General features: G+C 53.1%; 1 protein-coding gene across 2 annotated transcripts; it reads right to left on the reverse strand.

Moving 5' to 3' along the window:
* Nucleotides 1-1,047: 1,047 nt before the first annotated feature.
* Nucleotides 1,048-19,995, reverse strand: USP22 (ubiquitin specific peptidase 22). 2 transcript variants are annotated; one of them, XM_027974750.3, is made up of 13 exons: nucleotides 19,702-19,995; nucleotides 11,835-11,967; nucleotides 9,765-9,878; nucleotides 9,176-9,277; nucleotides 8,629-8,798; nucleotides 7,382-7,529; nucleotides 6,962-7,067; nucleotides 6,710-6,868; nucleotides 5,945-6,071; nucleotides 5,070-5,161; nucleotides 4,331-4,393; nucleotides 3,765-3,914; nucleotides 1,048-3,447 (listed from the first exon to the last, which is right to left on the reverse strand). In XM_027974750.3, exons 1-13 carry the CDS (start codon nucleotides 19,837-19,839, stop codon nucleotides 3,405-3,407), a joined length of 1,545 nt encoding a protein of 514 aa, XP_027830551.1. In that variant the 5' UTR covers nucleotides 19,840-19,995; the 3' UTR covers nucleotides 1,048-3,404. The 2 variants fall into 2 exon arrangements, with proteins under 2 accessions (XP_027830551.1, XP_060251489.1); XM_060395506.1 differs by having other exon boundaries at nucleotides 1,048-3,914.
* Nucleotides 19,996-20,280: the final 285 nt, after the last annotated feature.

Raw genomic sequence — 20,280 nt, forward strand, 5'->3', positions numbered from 1 at the left:
ACAAAGGAGCCGTCAAAATGGGGTAGCGGGGGATACTTGAACAGGCTCCATGTCAGGCCCCGGGCCCAGCTCACCAGTCACTCCTGTGGGATGCCTGCCCAGCCCAGCTCCCAAACCAGCTCTGAAGCCTGGAGGTCACCTCCCCTATCACAGCAGCAGGTGGCCACCTGCTGGCTGGCCGACTACACAGGGGTCAGCATGTCTCTGTGGGAAGGACCCATCTTCTGGACTCGGCTCCACCTGCCCTGCCTGTCCACACTCCCCAGGTCACGACGCTCCAAGAGCCCGACTGCTGAAGGCACGACTTCCAGGACAATCTAACACTTTTAACCAGACCATGGTCAGAGCGCACAGATCTCCGAACGGAGGGCAAAAGCTGGGGCAGGCCCGGAACACTACAGCTTTATGCCAACAACCCCATTGCAGGTCTTCATTCCCAGCCTGGACAACTCTGGGTTGAAGGTCTAGGACCCTGGGGGCAGTTGGGGGCGGGGCGGGGGGAGGGGGGTGGTGCCTTTCTGCAGGGATACAGTAGTGGTCCTGGTTAATGGGGAGAGACTGTGGGGGAAGGCACGGACGGCTACTCTGGACCCCGTGGACTTGCTGGCGCTTCCTGCTATTTCCGCGTGAGGGAACTCAAGACGACTGCACCTCAGGCATCTTGAAAGGGACGCTTCAGAAATGAAGGGTGGATGGGCTAGAGGGGCCATAGCCCATGACAAGCGCAGAGTCAAACAGCACTGACCAGGCTAGGGATCTTCTCTGCTCACTGACTCACACTTGCCACCTGCTCAACAGCAGGGTGGCGTTTCCCACATCCCAGGTCCTGTGCTCAAAGCCTCCAAGGAGTCCTGCGTTTAAAGCCCCTCAGGTGACATTAAATTCAAAATCTGACGGACTACATGGCCCTGAGCCCCAGGCTCAAGTCACCATCGTGGCCGGGATGAGGAGATGCCAACGACATGGGACTTCCTGGCCCAAGGCAGGTCGGGGCTGGAGCAAATGAAGGGGCTCGGGAGGGCCCACAGAAATGGGAGACCACCAGTCTTCAGAATAAAATGTAGCTTTATTACGACACAGGAAAGACTACAAGCCATTAGGGAGGAGAGGAGCCCAACAGTCCCTCAGGACGGCAAGGAAAGGGACATGGAGACATCCCCATGAGAAAACCCACAGCACGATCACTGGCATCTTGTTCTTATGATTTCGCTGTCAAAGTTACAGTAAATCAGTCACCTGAACTGTCAAAAGAACAGCAATTGGATACGACGGAGCATCTACACCGAGCAAGCTACAATAGCACGAGTGTACACACGGCAGAAGGGCGAGTCCCAGGCGCTCTGGTGCAGGCAGGAGGGCCCCCACTCCCCAACTCAGGACACCCCAGAGAGAGCCGATGTCTCAGAGACAGTCGCTTTGATACATGAGTGCAGGGGGACGGGTCGCCCAGGAGTCCTCCGTGGTCCGGATGTCGATGCGAGTGGTTGTGAGAAACGGGAAGCTGTTTCCAGCAGCTGCATCGGGAGCTGAGAGAAAGGACTCCCAAACGCAGCCTCTGTTCCTGCCATCACAGCAGGACCTCGGCACAGCCGAAGCGCCACGCCCACCCCGCCTCCACCCCACGTGGCTCTAACAGTCAAGGGGCGATCTCGTCAGCAGACACAGAGGTAAGTGCTCAGAAGACCAGGCCAGAGGGAGTAAAGAGCATTAATCCGGATATAAAAATTCAAAAATAACATTTAGAAAAGAGAAACCTGGCTTCACTGTCTCCCCATCCAGGAGCTATGGACATGAGTGCAGGACCCAGAAGGGGTGCAGGGAGGGACAGAGTGACCTAACAGAAACCCAAAGCCAGAATATCCACTCTGTCCCCACTTAACACGGAGGCCCCAGGCCCAAAGCTCCATAGTCACCTCCAGCCCAGGGCCCAGCCCGCAAGGCCTCTGCCCAGAGCCCTCAGAGCAGGCATAGTGCACGGGCCACGCAGGGTGCTTTCTGAGAACGGGTGCCCACCTGCATGTCTGGTGATGCTCACGTCTGTTTCAAAATAAGCTGAACAACTTGTGTTCCTGAAATACAGAAACACAACTAAGTGACCCTGGCAGGTGCTTGGGCTGTATCCATCGGGTATGCTGTCCTGACCTAGGAAGCCCAGCCAGCACCTTCCACCCTGCACAGCAACCATGCCGCTCCTGGACCTAAGCAGCTGATGAGCTGGACCCAGTCCACTGCCCGTTGGCTGAGAACTATGCTCACACCTTTACAGAGTGAAAAAAGTTAACACCCTGTGACATGCGAAAAGTATGTGATATTCGTATTCCCACGCTCCTGTAAAGTTCTCCTGAACACAGCTACATCTGTCTCTGCGTCAGCTGTGAAAGAGACCACAGGGCCCACAAGCCGGGAGCACCGACCACCTGGCCCTCTGCGGAAAGTCCGCGGACCTAGCTGCAGGGGATGTGTTCCTCTCCAGGAAGTAGCCCTCACAGTTCAGGACAGATGGGCTTATCCCCGTCTCCAGGTTGGACTCTCAGAATGGACAGTCTAAGTCAGGGTGCGGACAGACGGGTGCATCTGCTCCTTCAGCCCGTCCCACTGGCTCTGTCCCAGTCGTCTTTCCTGCTGCAACAGAAACAAGCAGAACGGAAAGCAGAGACCCCCAGCGTAGAATGCAGCAACAACCCCCAACCCTGCAAGGCCCCCCGACGCCATCCAACACGTCCACTGCCCAGCAGCGACTGGGAGAGCTCGTGGGCCAGGTGGCCAGGAAGGAGACACAGGAGAGAAGCAGTGAAACCACCAGACACACTTGAGTTACTTAAAGACAGAGACTGTACCCTGCCCAGCCCGCTCCTCACCCTCGGCTCTGACACAGACACGGAGGTCCCTGGGGAGGAGGGGCGGGGGCAACAAAAGCAGCACCAGTGAAGAAGCAAGACCCACTCTCCAGAATCAAGGGAAAACGATCTAAGATTCAGTCTGAACTCGGTGATTCATTCACATTACTATCACTGCATTCATGAAATTCACGATCATGGAGAAGAGAGAAAGAGCAAGAATAAGAAAATGCCTATTTCTAGAAAACGGGGAGGTCCTTCCGCATGCAGGACAACGCTGGCGTCTGCAGGACAGACAAGCTGGAGGCCGCGCGGGGCTGTCAGCTCCGCAGGCTCCGGGCCCTGGATCCACGCTACGCACACTCAAGACCCGAAATTCACCAAGAAAGAGATTGCAAGGCCTGCATCTCCTCTTGGCCCGCTCTGAGCCCCCAGCCTGGAGCCGCTGGCACTCCAAGGGGCATGGGAGACACGCGGGCACTGTCTCCTTTGCCTCCAAGCCCTGGGCCCACCTCCTGCCAAGCGCCTGCACAGCGTGGCCCTGGGCGTGCGGGGGCTCCCGCGGAGCTACTCGTACTCCAGGAACTGCTTGTGGTAGAACAGCAAGTACCTGTGGAAGAGAAGGCAAGCTCACCTCCCACCCGGGGCGGCCGTGGGGCACCTGTCCCCACAGAGCTGAGGGCCCCAGCCCATGCCCCAGCCTGAGACCGCCCTCCCTTGGCTGGGGGTCCCTCTCTGAAGGATGCCTGCCCTGGGTCCCACCCACCCCGCCCTCTCAGGGCCACCACGGAATCTCAAGGCTGCCCCACTGCCTGGAACTCCAGGCCCAGATGCTGTCAGGGTCACAGCAGGTCATCTAGGGCAGAAGCCTCCCAGATGGGCACACGGGGAGCTGCAGTCAGGGGACCTTGGACCTGCGGGACGCACCCCTCGCTGTCCAGCACGTCCGCGATGCTGGCCTTGGTGATGATGGCGTCATCACATTTGAACCATTGGTCCTTGTGCTGTCGGATGAAGCTGGTGTAGTGGCCGCTCTCCAGGGTCCCCTGGTGGTTGACCACCGCAAACAACGAGTACCTGATGGCATGGCAGCAGGGACAGAGAGATCACTCAATCCTGTCACCACCCAGGACCACAGTCCCCACGGGGAGCAGCCCAAGAACGAATGCTGATGAGGAAGGGTAAGGGGACAGGCTGCCTGGGAGACACTGGAGCGGCTGCAGCCTCCCCTCAGCCACCAGTAGGAAGGATGAGAAAGGAGGACAGGGCCTAGTCAAGGTGCCGGGAAGGTCAGGCTCCTGCAAAAGGAGGTAAGCTTAGATGCAGGTGGGGGGAGGCCCTGCCCTCACAGAGGAGGGGTGGCAGCACAATAGGAAGCCAGCCAGTGACCAGAAGACAGACAGCCTCCCAGGCAATGCAGGTGGGGCCTCCCTAAGGCCCAGGGCCCACTCTCGCTCAAGACGCTGGCCCGCCCGCCAGGTGGAGCCACTCACTTGTTGTCATTGTTGAGACTGTCTGTCGGCTGCTGGTACTGTCCGTTCATCCTGCTCTCTTTGCTGTAAGGACAGCAGCACACTCAGCCTCAATCAAAATGTTAACTGATCACCCTCACCAGGGACTTGCGAGCCATGACTATGTGGCTTCCATGCATCTGGTTCTCCCAAAAACTCTACCTCAGGCAGAGACGGCCTCCAACTTACAATGAGGAAACAGGCCCAGGCTGGCCACGTGGACCATCCACACCGAGGTAGAGCTGGAGTCAGCCAGGACCCACGGTTCCTCAACCCATCCTGTCTCCCCACTCCACCCCTGGCCAGGGCGTCAGCCTCACTGGACCTTCCTGGGCCCGGCCTACATGGGCTCAGGTCTCTGCTGCTTCGACAACCCCCCCCAGTCGTCCACCACAGCAGCCCTTGTCTGACACACTAGTAAGGGTCTGGGCGTTTTATGAAGGTAAATTTTAAGTGGTCCAGAAAACAAAGACTTGAAAACAAAGCAAATGACATCTGCAGTTGCAGAACCACCCTGCTGATTTGTATCCCGCCCCAATGCCTGCGGCTGAAATGCTGACGACGGGCAGACAGCCCCAGTCTGAGCCAGTGCTACGACAGCTAGTCGGAGGCCAGCCTCCCTCACACGGGGAGGGGTCAGGGGCTTCCATGACATCAGGGCTCACGGGGCCTCACCAGGGACCTGGCACCACCCCCACCCGACCGTGGACAGAGAACAAACCTGGAGGCCATGAAGGGGGTCATGTCCAGCTCCAGGGGAAAGGACACGTAGGTGGTGATCTTACGCCGGAGTTTGGCTGAGTGTTCAAACCGCTGCAGGAATGGAGGGATGGGGGAGACGGGTTAGGGCTCCTCCCATTGTGTCTCTGGGGCTTCCAACATGCCTTCCTGTGTTTTCTTTTTTTCCTTCCTGTGTTTTCTTAAGTGCCCTGATTCTGCCCAGAGCCAGAGCTCAGAATTCACAGGACAAACCCCATGGGGCTTAGCCCACCACCCCTGAAACAATGGGCCTGACGACAGGTGTGGACATAACATAGTGTCTGGCAGGAAAAACAGAGCCCACACCCCATGCCCTGTGCCCCCTGCCAGATAGGACACTTCCCCACAAAATGGGACACTGGACCACTAGCAAGGCAGGGCTGGGGTTCTGGGTCGTCTTACACCTTTAAAGGTCACAAAACGGAAGAATAAGCAACAGAGACCATTAAGAAATGCCCAAGAAGAGCAAACCCAGCAACCCTGCTGCTATTCTTTCTCAGCTCATCACACAGGACTCACGCTTGTTACTAGCCCTTCACAGAAGGCCTGCTGACCCCAGGATTAGACCTTAGTGCAAAGGGTCTTTGCTTTTAAGTAAATCAGAAACTTGGGGTGAGGATGGGAGAATTTGGAGGGGAGGAGGAGTAAACCCCTAACCACCCCAACCCAGAGTAACTCGCCCTGTTTCAGTTACAAAATAACTCCTTTTTGATTCACAGCAAACCTCCCGACAACAGACAGAAGAGTCACTTACAGGAGGCACTGGCCTATGTGCTCCAGAGGCAAGGTGGGCGCTGCACACCCACCTCAGGCCCGGGACGTGCTCAGGGAACTCACTTTGAGGTGGAAGCAGGCCACAATGGGCAGCTTTTTCATGGTGAGCTGCTTGGTGGACTCCTGGTAGCTATGGCAACCGCTGCATTTGATCTTGGCACTGCTTCCTAAGTGCTCTGGTCTGGTAAATCTGCAACATGTCAAAAACGTGCACTTTTAGTTAAAAAAAAAAAAAAAAGGGAACACTAAGAGAGGAAAGAGAAAAGTTTATCATTTTCAGTGGGTTCATTTTATTCCTAAACACATGCACAATTAAGCACGCTTATGGCGTTACAACGAAAAAAGAAAAAAGCTACTTCTTCCTTTTCTCTATCACAAAGAATTCTCATCCTAAGTAATGATTTTCTAACTACTGTAAGACACAGCAGTCAAATTACTCCCTGAAAAGTGAAAACCAGCATTCACACAAAACTGTATGAGTGGTTACTAACTGCAGCTTTATTTGTAAGGGCCAAGAAAAACCTGGAAACAACGCAGATGTCCTTCAGCAAGTGAGTGGTTAATCCACGCACACTGCAGAATACTACCGAGCAATTAAAAGGAAGCAACTGGTGATAACACAACCTGGATGAGCCTCCAGAGATTAGAGTGGAAAAAGTCAACCCTGAGAGATTACATGATGTACAATTCCACTGATACAACATTCTTAAAATGTGCCCCCTCAGTTCCTATGTGGGAACGTGGGGCCCGGGGAGGTCTGGCTTTCTCAGGACTCCCCCCAAGCAGCCACAAGGAGGGCCCCCCGTCCATGAGGCGTGGTCACCTCACCTCCGCAGACAGTCAGTGAGGGTCGTGGTTCCTGACACGTGGCTCTCCCCATTTACCACACTGCTCTCGCTTCCAGGGCTCAGCGGCCAGAAGGGGGTGGAAGAGCCAGGGAGGTCCAGGCTGATGTCCCAGAAGGGGTCGATGGTGGTGGAAACCCCACTAGGAGCAAGCAGGGGCACAAGTGACCAAGGACGGCTCTGCGAGCAGCAGAGCGACAAGGCCCCAGAATCCTTGGGTGGGGAGAGCACTTACTGGCACACCTGGCAGGTGACATCAGACTGCAGCCCTCCTGTGAAAATCTGGTCTATGATACAGTTGCAGTGGTTCGGGTTGTTGGCCTTCTTCCCGTTATCGTCACCTGGGGAGACCACGGCTCTGTGACCCTGGGCCCCAAGGCAGCTTGCCATCAAGCCGCTGAGCCTAGGGACAAGGCTGGTCCCCTAGGGCAGGTTACAGCAGGAGGGCCTGGACCTGCCATATGTTCCGTTTTCTCCTCTTGTTTCTCCCTAAGAAGACCTGCCTGCCGTCTAAATGTATCTGCTGACACTAAATGTATCTCACGTCCAGTAACTGGTCCAGGAGCAGCCCTGTCCTTACCCCTGCTGGGCCCTCACTTTTGCAGCCCACACCCCTGCAGAGCCCACCCTGGAAGGTCGACCCCTGCAGCCCCACCTTTGCAGTGCCGGTGCAGGACGTCCAGGGCCGCGATGAGGAACTCGTGTGCGTCCTGCTGCTCGTAGCCTGCCAGGTGCCGGGCGTGCGTCCACACCAGGTGCAGCAGCTTGTACGGGATGTGGGGGGACCGGTGCCCCGAGTAGAACTGTGCAGAGAGAAGGAGCGGCATCCTCGTCAGGAGCAACACAGAGCCCCCACGTGCACACCCGACAATGAGTGGGCCAAGGTGGTCGTCTCCTCTCCTCCTCACGCAAACTGTGTTTTTATTTGGAGTCTGCACATAAGTTTTCTCCATTCCCACCATCCGTTTTCTAGAAATATGTCAAAGTGATGAACTGTGGCAAACTTTCATCGAAACAGAGAGGAGGGCATGCCAACCCACTCCAGTACTCTCGCCTGGAGAATTCCACTGGCACAGGAGCCTGGTGGGCTACAGTCCAAGGGTCCTCAAAAAGTTGGACACAATGAAGCGACTAAATGTGAAAAAATGTAAAAAAAAAAGCTTTCTTTAAACACACACTCACACATATACACTAAAAGATGACTTTTGTTCTGTGTAAATTGTACCCCCATAAACCGGAGCCTAAAAAGCAATGTGACAAGATGAACTGACCAACAGTGCCTGAATGAGACCCCCACCAGACTATTCTGGCCCAATGATACCACTCAGCTTGTTCACTCCTGTAACGCCAGCCACTGCTGGCAGGCTGCAGGAACATGGGGACTGAATGGGCCAGGCCAGGGATCAGGAGACTTCTAAAAAGGGCCAAAGAGTAAATAACTCCAGCACCGCAGTCAGGCAGGCTCCAGGCAGCCAGGGTACAACAGGGAAAATGAGAGGATGCAATCAAATGCCTGGGGCCAACACCTGAAGACACCTGGGTCCTTACAGCACCCGAGGAGCCGGACCCTGTCCTGCAGTCAGGCCCTGAGCCTGGAGGGTCAGCTCGAGAGCCCATCAGGGACAGGGACCTCTGGTGACACAGTCAGCAAGGCTGGCAACGAGACCCACCGCCCTGTGGACAAAGCGGCAGGTGACTGATAGGGGCTGGGGGCGGGAAGGGGGTCAGTGTCCGCTGCTCACACCCCAACTATGGCAGCAGTGAGCCTCTGAGAATGACGCCGAGTCTCTCAGCTGGAGACCCCCTTGGGAAGAACACGTGGTTTCACAACAGAGGCGTATATGAGATGCCCACCACAGGGGAGGTGACAGAACCCCCCTCCACCCCCTTCCTGCCCCGCACCTCCTGGAACAGGGAGGACATCTCGCAGACCAGGCAGGAGCTGGGGCTCTGCATCTCACAGCGGTGCCGGTCGGACAGGAAGAAGTCGCGCAGCAGGGGCGTGTGCGTGAGCGCCTGCACGATGCAGTTCATGAAGCACGTGTTCCCCAGGTTGATGAGGCCGCGCAGACCTGGCGGCAGAGGGCTGGGTCAGCCAGCATCAGGACCCCGCCAGCCCACGGTCCCGCTCGTGTGAGAAGAACGGAGCCTCTTTCCAAGGCTTGTGCTCCTCTTATAGGAAAAGGCCCCGAGGAGTGCTGACCCCAGTATTCAGCCTCCAACTTCAGCATCAACCATTCCGGCAGAATTGCCTGAAGGCCTCCGGTAACAAGGGCACAGGTCAGAGAGAAGTCTCCCCGACAAGCTAGCAGCTACGCCGCGTCCCCTGCAGTCTCGGCAGGGCCAGGGAGACTGCTCACACTCACAACCGCTTCCTGAAGAGCCCCACCTGTGGGCTCTGCCCTGCTGGGCACACCCCTAAGGCCTCACTGGGCATGCAGCCACCCACCGATGGTGCAGTTGGACGTGATCTTCCGCCGCTTGGGGTTGTGTTTCAGCAGCTCGAGCTCCCGTTTGGTCGGCTCCCACGTTGAAAACTTCTCCCCGACACCTAAGCGGTGGAGGGTGCTGTTAGCTACACCGCGTGTGTGAACCAGCGTGATGGTGGCAGTTTATTAGGCAGTGTTTCAAAGATGGGGTAATGCGGGGTCCTTCTAAGACCCTGTTCCAGACACTTCAAGGAGCTTCCTTCAGAGGATGTGCCCTGAGTAAGCCACGTTCCCGGAGGAGAGGAGAGCAGGACCTGTTCAGAGGGGTGTCAGCGGTCCTGAGACCCGTATCTCCTCGGCCTTAATCTCTGAGCAGAGGGACTAGGGCTGAACCCCTCGGGGCAGTCGCAGGCCTGTGAGGACCCAGGCAAAAGCACAGGTCCAGGAAACTGTGGCCACCACAGTGCCTCCCCGGGCCCCTCCAGAGCTTGCAGGAGGGACCAGGCAGGTATGGGGGCTCCTCCCCTCTCCCCGCGTGCCCTGACAGACGAGGGACAGGGGACGCAGCCTAAGACACAACCAGGCTCACAGAGCTCCGGAAAACCAAACCTTGCATCTTCCAAGCTTTCCGCTGCTCCTCTTTGGCAATGATTTCTATGTCTTTGTCATAAATGTAGTCCTGACACAAAAAGCAGTAGATACCTCCATACATGAGCTCGATGGCTGAAAGAAAGGAGAGAAGAAACAAAAGTTAAAGATCGAAAGGTAATGCTTCAAGACACAAACACACACGTAAGCTTTCTAGGTAGCATTTCTCTAACCAGAAAATCCCACTATTACCAAAGGCTGTGCCCCCGCTTCAGACAGTGTGTCCAAGGCAGGTGAGGCACGTGAATTCTCCCTGGAAGCTCCCTCAAGGGTTGAGCAATCTGAGGGAGAAAGAGGCGCCCTGTCCGTACTTTACAAAGGACCCAACCCCTTGGGGTATCAGGACCCTCTGCCTTTCCTGTGAAACAAGGGAACTTGCATTCCTATCAGCCCACAGAGACTCCCGGGACCAGAGCTCTGTGATCCGGGCGCCTAGCAGCCCTCACTGTGCCAGGATGCAGGCAGCACAGCCACCGAGCAAACAACCTGGACCCGTGCCCAGGGATTCCCAACACGCGTGCGTGCGCGCGCGCGCACACACACACACACGCTCTTCCGTAAACATGTAAACCTGGAGCCCCTGAAGGGAACACACACACACATTCTCTCTCCCCCCCGTAAACACATAAACCTGGAGCCCCTGAGCCGCGCGCACACATACACACACTCTCTCCCTCTTCTGTGAACATGTAAACCTGAAGCACCTAAAGAGCGCGTGCGCGCGTGCGCACACACACACGCACACGCTCTTCTGTAAACCGCGTTCTAACACAGCAGTGGGCGGGATCTTGCTCCTGTTCCGTGCTTTTGTCTCTTAAAGCAAACTTTCTAAAACTGACTCATTCTGGCAAAAGTAGAGGCAGAGCTTACCAAGCAGGCTGACAACGTGAACACATAGCACGTTTCTAAAGTGACTTCTGTAGACGACACTGGGCTTCAGTAAGATTCTTCAGTCTTTTAAGCGTAAAAGTGTTCCCACTTTTGCACAGCCCTCCTAACCACAGAGACTCTCAGTCCACATGTGAGAGCCCTACGTGGGTCTGGTCCGAGAGTCAGACTGCACGACCCTTGTAACCACAGAGGCTTGCAGCCCACATGTGAGACCCTACATGGCCTCGTCTGAGAGTGAGATGGAATGAAGCACGAAGTTCTCTACCACACACCAGAGGATCCCCCCCCACCGCGACCATCAGCCCTTCTCTCTGGTTCCTCCAGGTAAGATCCCACTGCTGACTGCTGACCCTACTGGGCGGCCACCCACCCATAGCCTCTGAAGCACCATCAGTGTCATTGGCTCTCCTTCCGAAAAGGCCAGTTAACACCTCGTCCTGGGCTGCCCCTCCCCCGCCTGGTTCGAGCTCTCAGCTAGAGATGAAGCACGACCTCTGGAAATGACTGAGTTCGGATGCCATCTCTACACAGGGAGACTGGGTCACAGGAAGCTGTGTTGTAGGAAAGGGCTTGTGGCCTGGACCTTGTGAAAGCGAGTTCCTTACAGGAATCCTCACCACCTCACCATTGTTTGACAGAAAACAAGGAGAGAAAAACTTAGTGACAGCAGTCAGAAAATAAAGACTAGAGCAAAACTCAGCTTCGTGTAACCCCATCTTGATGCCAGCACCTCCAGCCTCTCCACGAACAAGGCAAATCCCTCACAGACAGCCCTAAACTCATCCAGTGCCCCCAACCCCATAATGACACCAATAACCTAAAGCTGCATGGAAGGCCTTTGCAGATTTCTGCCTAATCTAACACCTAACCATGCTTTTCAGAAGGAAAGACAAGTCTCCGACGTGCAGGAAACGCACTCTTCAGAAAAAGTCGTCCTTTAGGGTCACACAGCTCTACGTGACCTCAGGCAAGCGGGACAGTAACACTTGTGGGCTCAGTTTCTCTCCCCTCCCCACAGGAGTTCCAAGGAGAGCACAGACCACTTCAGATAAGGGCAGACTCCTGGGAGAGCGGAAGGTCAAAGAGGCGAGTTGGGAAGATGACCCCAAAGCCCCGAGGTGTGCGTCAGGAGGGTCTTACCCAGGTTGTGCCTCTTGGACTTGGCGTGCTCGTGAATGTGCTTCTTCGTGAAACAGCCGAAGAAGACACAGTGCAGGCAGGAGTGCAGCCGGTTCAGGTGGAGGCCACACACATGGCAGACGCATGACTTCGCCTAAAAGTCAGAAGAGAGAACCGGGAACCCGGGGTTCTCAGAGTCACCGGAGCAAGGTGATTCCGACAGGTGCAGCTCGAGAGGAAGCAGAAGCCTGGGTTTCCTCTCAAGGTCTCCCCACCTAAAAGATCTTTTCCTTGTCAACTGACCCAAAAGGCATGTAGGTCACTTAGCTGAGACTGGCTTCTTGAAAGAGGACTCAGCCCAGTCTCAACCACCAATCCGAAGCCACTCAGACCAAGCATGTGAAGCTTCAGGAGCAGAAAAGGTCCTTCTGCATCCGAGGGCCCCGCCACCCCCAGGGCACCCGTAACCAGCACACCGTTTCAAGTTTGATAGTCCAGGTTCCGAGACCACAGCAAATCTATAATCAATCAACAGGGATATGAATCAAAGCAATACACAGAAACAAGAAAAAGAATGGTTTGTGGGTGAGAACTATACCACAGAAACCTGAAGTTTTATAACCTCAGCAATCATGAGCACCGTGGTAAACAGTTCTCTTCCACCCAAGTATCTCTCCCCTCCCAGCAGGAAGCCCTGCTCCAGGGCAATTCCATAGGAGTAGGAGCTTCAAAGGAAAGACTTCTGAAATGTTGCAATACAAGAAAAAGTAATTCTATCTCCTATTTATTCTGCCAAAGATCAATCTAAGGAATTAACTAATTCTAATTGTTCTCCAGAACACAAGGGAAGTTTTAAGTTACATAATGGTTACTTGATGTGTAACAATGAAGGCTTCCCAGTAGTCTGGAAGTTTTCCTTTTATAAAAATAAGGTTAGGAACAGACTCCTGGAATCTGTTTACTGCTCCCAATGGCTACAGATATAAAGAAAAGATTAAAAGGTATTCCTTGTTTTTATCACTCCAGATACATTAAATGTATGACCATGGTTTTATTCAAAACAAAACAAAACAAAAAAACCCCTCTTCTATGACCTTAATAAACAAAAAATCCAATTGTTTATTAAAAAAAAAAAAAAGCCAAACTCAAGACCAGCATGACTCTTAAAATACAAGCATATCAGGTTAAGTACATAATTTTAACACATTATTTCCCCTTAAAACACACACAAGTTTTAAGAACAGATAAAAATTTAACCCCTGAATTTTAAATCCAAATCTGCGTCACCTGTTCTTTTGCAGCACCTCCCAAAAGAAAAATCTGCTGAAAGAAAAAAGGCATCAAGAATTTTAGCTACACGAAAAGGGAACTACAAGAATTAAACACAGGCAGATGGGCTACAACTAGAAGGAAATTGGCCACATCCTTGAACTATGAAGATCAGGGGAAGAAGGCCTGAGGTAACAAATACACACACACAATTTGACTAAGTCTTTTTCACACACAATAAAGCCCATGCTCAGGACTCATTTTAAGGCCCTGATTCAGATTTTACAACTAGGGCTCCCCTGGCAGGCAGTCCCAAGCACGAATCCATTTCCTGTAAACACCAAGGATTTGCCACATACCCCTGAGTAAACAACTCTTGGATTAACTGGTGCTCCGCAAATAAACACAAACACAAACTGCACCTCTTACAAGCCACTGACTCTAGCTGACGCTCCTGGGCCCGAGAAGGAATGGGAGCTGCTTTTGGAATTCCCTGAGTAAATTCTCGGAGAAGGGAATGGCACCCCACTCCAGTACTCTTGCCTGGAGAATCCCAGGGATGGGGGAGCCTGGTGGGCTGCCGTCTATGGGGTCGCACAGAGTCGGACATGACTGAAGCGACTTAGCAGCAGCAGCAGAGGAAATTCTGGCCCCATTTGAGAATAAAAATGAGTAACAAAAGGAATGGATTATACACCCAACAACACAAAATACCCAAGTCCACTCTGAAATTATACCAACACACACACTGCACAGTCTTTCCGTGGTGTTACATAAATGTAACAATGTTTCTAACACCACCATCTGAACAGGACTGCAACAGCTGTGGGCCACCAACATTGCACAATGGTTCATTCATTAGTACACAGGCTAGGCTACTTGGCTACTGTAAGACAACCAATTGCTGCTTCTTTGTTACCAACACAGAATTGCTACACCAGAAAACAAGGACCTCTTCTGCTCATTATCTTTTCATTTTTGATGTCCAGTTCCACCCTCTCATCAGCCTATAATTTTATCAGCCACACCTGTGTGATGATTTGATCACTGCCTGTTAATCCTGACTACATAATAAAGCCTCCATAAAACCCCTAAATAATGGTGTTCAGAGCGCTTCTGGGGAGGTGAATGGATCTCTGTGCTGGGGGATGCACCCCAAACCCACTGGGACACGCACCCCAAACCCACTGGGACACAAGCTCCTCTGCTCTGGGTCCCCCAGATCTCACTTCAAGTATCTCTTCATCCGGCTGCTTATCTGTGTTCATAATAACCTTTACAACAAACATGTAAAACTGAGTAATGTTTCCCTGAGCTTTGTGAGCCACAGGAGGGGAGCAGAGTCTTATGACTGGAGACTCAAGTGGGGGTGTCCGCTGGAACCTGCAGAATCAGACACTAACTCCAGGTGGGCACAGTCAGACTAGGCCAGGTTTGTGTGACACCCAGCTGGTGTTGGTATAGACTGGACAATTACTTGGTTGTGCTGGAAAGCATGTCCAAATAATTTAGTGGGATCACAAACTTCAGAGTCAGACTGACTTAATTTCAAAGCCCAAACCTGGCATTTAATCTGCAACCTTGAACAGGTCAGGAGACTTAACTGTAACCTGAGTTCCAAAATCAACATGTAATACTGTGAGAGATGTTTTGTAAGATGAAAAGCACTACTATGTAAACACAACGTAGAAGTATTAGAAATGAGGAATTTGTGAACCCAAGAGATGTGGGACCACACAAAGTCAAAGGCCACACACCTGGGCAGAAGCAAGACTCAGGCAAACACCCACCCTCCGACCTCAGTACTGACCACCTCAATCAGTCCTTAATTCACATTTTGATCACCTTCCCCACTGTCAATTACAAGTGCCTCCAGGGAGCCACTGGATTCTCCTAGAACCTCATGTAACCTGCTGGTCCCACTTCATTCCCTAGAACCTTCAACAGGTGATGAAAGTGACTGACAGGCCCACTGCCACAGGAGCTGCCAAGGTTAAGATGAGGCAGGTCAGCTCGGTCCCTAGAAACCAAGTTCCCTTATTTGTACCTCACCTTTCAACATCTGCTGGACACCAGCCCCCTTAAGTATGGGTACTCAAGATAGTAGAACCTTCAGGAAAGACACAGCACCACTCCAGATCTTGCCAGAGGACCAAGCTCAGGTCTGATGGAGGCTCTGAGTTGGCTGCCAGCTTACAGGAAATAGAACAAAACATGGAACCTAACCCTGCAGCCAGCAAATCCAGACCTGGGAATGATCCTGGCAAAGCCGGGAGCTCTTTAGCAGGTCCTTGTGGGAATGAGACGGTCAAGGAGACCGAGACACAACAGCCGCACTGGGGCAGCACCCAGGGAGGACGGGCTGGGGCGGTGGGGGCAGGGGGGAGGCGCTCTGACCCTACACCGGCCGCACAAAGCTCGGACATTCACAAACAGGGCTCAGGATTCCCTGCAAACCTGGAACCACAGCTGCGAACCCTGAGAACACATCAGACAAATCCAAACTGAGACACGTCCTACAAAATACCTGATTAATAAATACTCCAATACTTCTCAAAACCACTGCGGTCATTAAAAACAAACAAAAGGCAAATCTGAAAAACCATCACAATCCAGAGGAGCTGAGGGCGGAAAACAGGGGAGAGGAAAGACTAAAGGACTTCCCTGGTGGCCCAGTGATTAGGACTCCACTGCAGGGGGTGCAGGTTCAATCCCTAGTCCGGGAACTACGATCCCACAAGCAGAGGTGACAGAGGAGCCTGAGGAGACATGGACTAAATATCTCCTGAGACAGGACGAGAGAAAAAATAATCAGAGCTGACTGAAGTATGATCTTTAATTAATAATGATATATCAAACTTGTGCATTAGTTGTAACAAAACGTACCACAGAAATGTAAAAACTTCACCATCAGTGAGATGTCAGGGATTGATACAGGACCTCTCTGTATTATCATTTTTTAAAAAATATTCGCTTACATTTTGGTTTTCCTAAATAGATAATATCTGTAAACAACAGGATTTTTGTTTCAGCCCCAACTCCCAATTCGTTATAACTTTTTGTTCTCGTACACTGTCTAGAACTTCCATTGTCACTGCTGTTATTTAGTTGCTAAGTCGTGTCCAACTCTGCAACCCCTGGACTGGGGCCCCCCAGGCTCCTCTGTCCATGGGATTTCCCAGGGAAGAATGAATACTGGAGTTGCCATTCCTTCTCCATCTGCATTATTTCTGGTACCTTTTCTGTAAACCTAAAATCTGAATCTAAACCTACTGTTATTTATTAATCTGCACAGAACTAAACACACACACACAAATGAGCAAAGGTGGAAACCAGGAAAATTATGAATAAAGCTGTGGATTGTATCCATGTGGGCAACTGGTTTTAACAGTGAATTAGTCTTGCTAGATGTTACCATAAGGATAAACCCCAAAGGTTCTCTATTTTTCACAACAGCAGGTTAATCTACATTACCTCAAAAGGAACAATGTTTTCATTTTTGATCTTTTATTTGGAACTGCCTGTCTCCTGCTCCCTGTGAGTGCTGCAGTGCTCAGGTGTACTAACCTGAAAGAACTAATTTGTCAATAAGTAAAGCACAAGTTAATTCCTCAAAGCAAGAAGTTCTGAAAAAGAAAACCTTATACCTAAAAGAATGGACATATCCAAACAATGAACTAAAAACCAAAACTGAATGGACAGGAGACAGCTGTCTGCAGCATTCTCACCATCATCCAAGTGCCTGGTCGAAAAAGACTAGTCACTGCAGTCAGTAACACTGGACATTTAACAGCTAAGTCTACCATCTATCTACCAGATGCTGTATGCTGTCACTCCAGGTATTTTGTCTAAGCCAGTGACAGCAGAACTGTTACTCTCCAAAGATGATTTCTACTAAAAAGTTCAAAACATAAGAGATTTATTCAGATCTCTGACTCTAGAATTGAAGCAGCACTGATTAAAAGAGGTGACCAGTAAGAACCCTGGAGTAAACCTTTTTCTAAAATTCACAGTAAAGTAACACTGACTCAAGATAAATAAGACCATTTTCCATCTTAAATGCCTCCCTCAACCAAAGCCTTGAACCATGCTTCTAAAATATTGACTACCCAGAAACAAAAAGACAATGGTTCCAGCCCCCTTTCTCAAAAAACCTCTCAGAGATTTCCAACCCAAAGGATTAGGAATGCTGTCACCAAATGTTGTACTGAGAAGACTGCAAAAGTAGTTTGCCATCCCCCAGATTACTGTCCAAACTACACCAGAATCAGTAAAGGCCCGAGTGCTGATGCTTCCTCACCTGTGGTGAAGTATTTCAGTAAAAACACTTATCATGACTACAAAAAGGGCTGTGTTTTTTGAGGAAAAGTTGCTGGAAAACTTCAGAATCGCAGAAACAGTTCAGAGAGAGAGAAATGATTGCTTAAAAAACATTACCTATCCCCCCACCCAATGTCTATATATTTAAATATAAAACAGACAGGGCTAACTCATAACCACCAGGGGAACTGAAAATCTCTGCTGTCCTCATTGCTGGTTTCCGTCTTCGCATACGATCCCTCAATCGGCAAGAACCATGCCAGAAAAGCACAGCAGCACGGAGTCCTCAATTCTCAAATCTGATAGAGCCCACCAAGAGAAGAAGCAGAGTTTGGATACAGAAGTCATAACCCACCTCTACTTAAAGGAGGGTTTGAACTCCTGTAGTTGTTACACTATAGCTTAGACTTCACTGGAGCTTCTTTGAGCAACTTCAGTGAAGTTTCACTTAGGTTTAAGTATTTTATAGGCAACTTTTCAGTGTTAAAACCAAACTACTAAGTTTGCACCTCTTCTGAGAAACCTCTGCAAATTACCAAACGGACATTACTGTTTCTCAAACCAAACTCCGCCTTGGCTGGGCCACCAAGATTCTAGAAGTACACGGTGTCCCCAAAATTCAAGGAATAATGGATGGAGGACACAAGGATTCACTGGCGGTATATGACCATAATGCATGGCAGCAGGACAGACCCGAGTTCTGAAAGAGGCTAATACCTCACTTCTTGTCTCTCTGCAGCTCAAGTTCACTAGCGAGTAATACAGACGTGTGTCAACAATTTTCAAACTAAGCAATTAACATTAGAAGATTAATCCAAGTCACACGTAACAACAACAAAAGTGAATCTTTCCTCAGGAAATTCGGCAAAGTTAACGAGGGGTTAAACTTGACTCCTTGAAGCGATATTGAAAAATTACACATCTTAACCAACAACATGGAGCAGTAAGTAACAAATTATCGCCTTTACAACAGAATCAACCAAGATTCATTTTAAAGGCACACAACCCCATAAACAAGAACCTCACTCCCATCCTAGCAGAAGCCTGTTTTATCTCCGATTTCGGTTCATCCAAAGAGTCAGTTCTTCCCAACACCCACACTGATAAAAAGAAAGAAAACTGGTGCTTAACATTCCCTACGTGCTCAGCAGATGTTAGTTTTACCATAAAAAATGTTATTCAAGGTGGACATTGCTTAACGGCGCCTGCCCTCGGGCTGCGAACTGCAAAATCGCCATACACGAAACAACATACTTTCTTCAGGTAGGAGGAGGGAATAACGCCATTTTCTAATTTCCAAATAGCTAACAAGCCCAAAGGCAGGACACTGAGTACAGCTCCCTCCGGGAGGCGCCCGCGTCAGATAGGAAGCACCTCGGCCCCCCGTGCCGTCAGACAGGCCCCCCTTACACTGCTCCTGCGCAGCGACAGGTGACCTGCAAATACCCCTCATGCCAAGAGCGATGCGACTCGAAGCGCAGAGCCAGCGGCGCTCCGCATCCGCGCTCGCTCACACCTGGAGGGAGGGGCCGCATCCTGGACCGTCCCTGCGGACCTGGGCCGGGGGCGCCCCGCGCTGAAATGGGGGGCGGGGTGCGTCTTGTGGACCCTGCGACCCGAGGGAGCCCCGCGCTTAAGTGGAAGAGTGGGGGTCCCTGCTGATCTGGGCCGGGGAGGCGCCCCGCACTGAAATGAGGTGGGGTGGGCGTCCTTGCGGACTCTGGCCCGCGCTTAAATGGAGGAGCGGGAGTCCCCGCTGATCTGGGCCAGGGAGGTCCCTCGCGCTGAAATGGCGGGTTTGGGTGTCTTGTGGACCCTGCGTCCCTAGGGCGCCCGGCGTTGAAATGGGGGCGGGGGGCCGGGCGTCCTTGTGGACTCTGAGCCCCGAGCTGAAATGGGGGGAGGGCGTCCTTGTGAACTCTGCGCCCAGAGCTGAAATGAGTGGCGCGCGTCTCTGCACACCCCAGGCGCGTGGCGGCTGTACTCGCGTCCCGGGGACCCCGCCCGACCCCCAGTCCCCGGCCCAGCGACCCCCAAGTACCCGCCAGAACCGCGGAGAATTAGCTCAGCGTGGGCGGCACAGGCCGCACCCTCCGCGGCTGCGTCCCCGCCCCGCCCCCACCAGAGGGTCCCCAGGACACGCCCCGAGCGGCGACGTCTGAGACCCTCCCCTCCCACCCGGCAGCCCCGGGAAAGACCGCCCCCGACGCCCGCCCGCGCCCAACCCACCCCCGCCGCGGCGGGGGAGGGGACGGCGGAGGCGCGACCCCCGCCTCGGAGCCGCGCCGCCGGGGCGCACCTTCCGCTTGCGGGCCTCCGCCGAGCCGCTCCACACGAAGCACTGGTAGATGGCGCGCAGGTTCTGCTTCCAGTTGTCCACCTTGAAGCTGCCCAGGTGCGCGCAGCCCGGCGGCGTCACCACGAGCTCCGCGTCCATGGCCTCGCCGTCCGGCTCGGGCCGGGGCGCTGACGGGGACGAGGACGACGCCAGCGCGGCGCGAGGCTGCAGGCGGCCCGGCTGACGGACGGGCCCGGGACAAAGCAGAGCAGCGCGACTGAGAGGCGGGCACCGCCCGCGAGGCGTTTGCAGGTCGCCGAGGCCGGGGCGGCGCTACGTCATCGCGGCCGGCGCGCGTGCGCTAGGCGAGCCCCTCCCCCATGGGCTGGCTCGGCGGGGTGGGGCTGCGGAGGCCCCGCCCCGTCCCCCCGCCATTGGTCGGCGGAGGAGACTTCTGACGGGAATTGGTGACTTCCCGCCGTCCGAGGAGGGGCGCGGGCGGAGGGGAGACAGGGCTGGTTTGCGCCGGCTGGGCTGCCGCAGGGACTGGCGGGCAGGGGAGGGTGGTTGCTGGGCGGGGCCCGGTAGCGGTCCGCTGAG

Source organism: Ovis aries, chromosome 11 (assembly GCF_016772045.2).
Source record: "Ovis aries strain OAR_USU_Benz2616 breed Rambouillet chromosome 11, ARS-UI_Ramb_v3.0, whole genome shotgun sequence".
NCBI lineage: Eukaryota > Metazoa > Chordata > Mammalia > Artiodactyla > Bovidae > Ovis > Ovis aries.

Coding starts and splice junctions, on each gene's coding strand:
- USP22 (XM_060395506.1), bottom strand. CDS start 19,839: ATGGACGCGGAGCTCGTGGTGACGCCGCCGGGCTGCGCGCACCTGGGC. Junction 7,530..8,628: donor TGTCCTCCCTGTTCCAGGAG/GTGCGGGGCAGG, acceptor CTCTCTGCACAG/TTCTACTCGGGGCACCGGTC. Junction 6,869..6,961: donor GTCACCTGCCAGGTGTGCCA/GTAAGTGCTCTC, acceptor GCTTGCTCCTAG/TGGGGTTTCCACCACCATCG.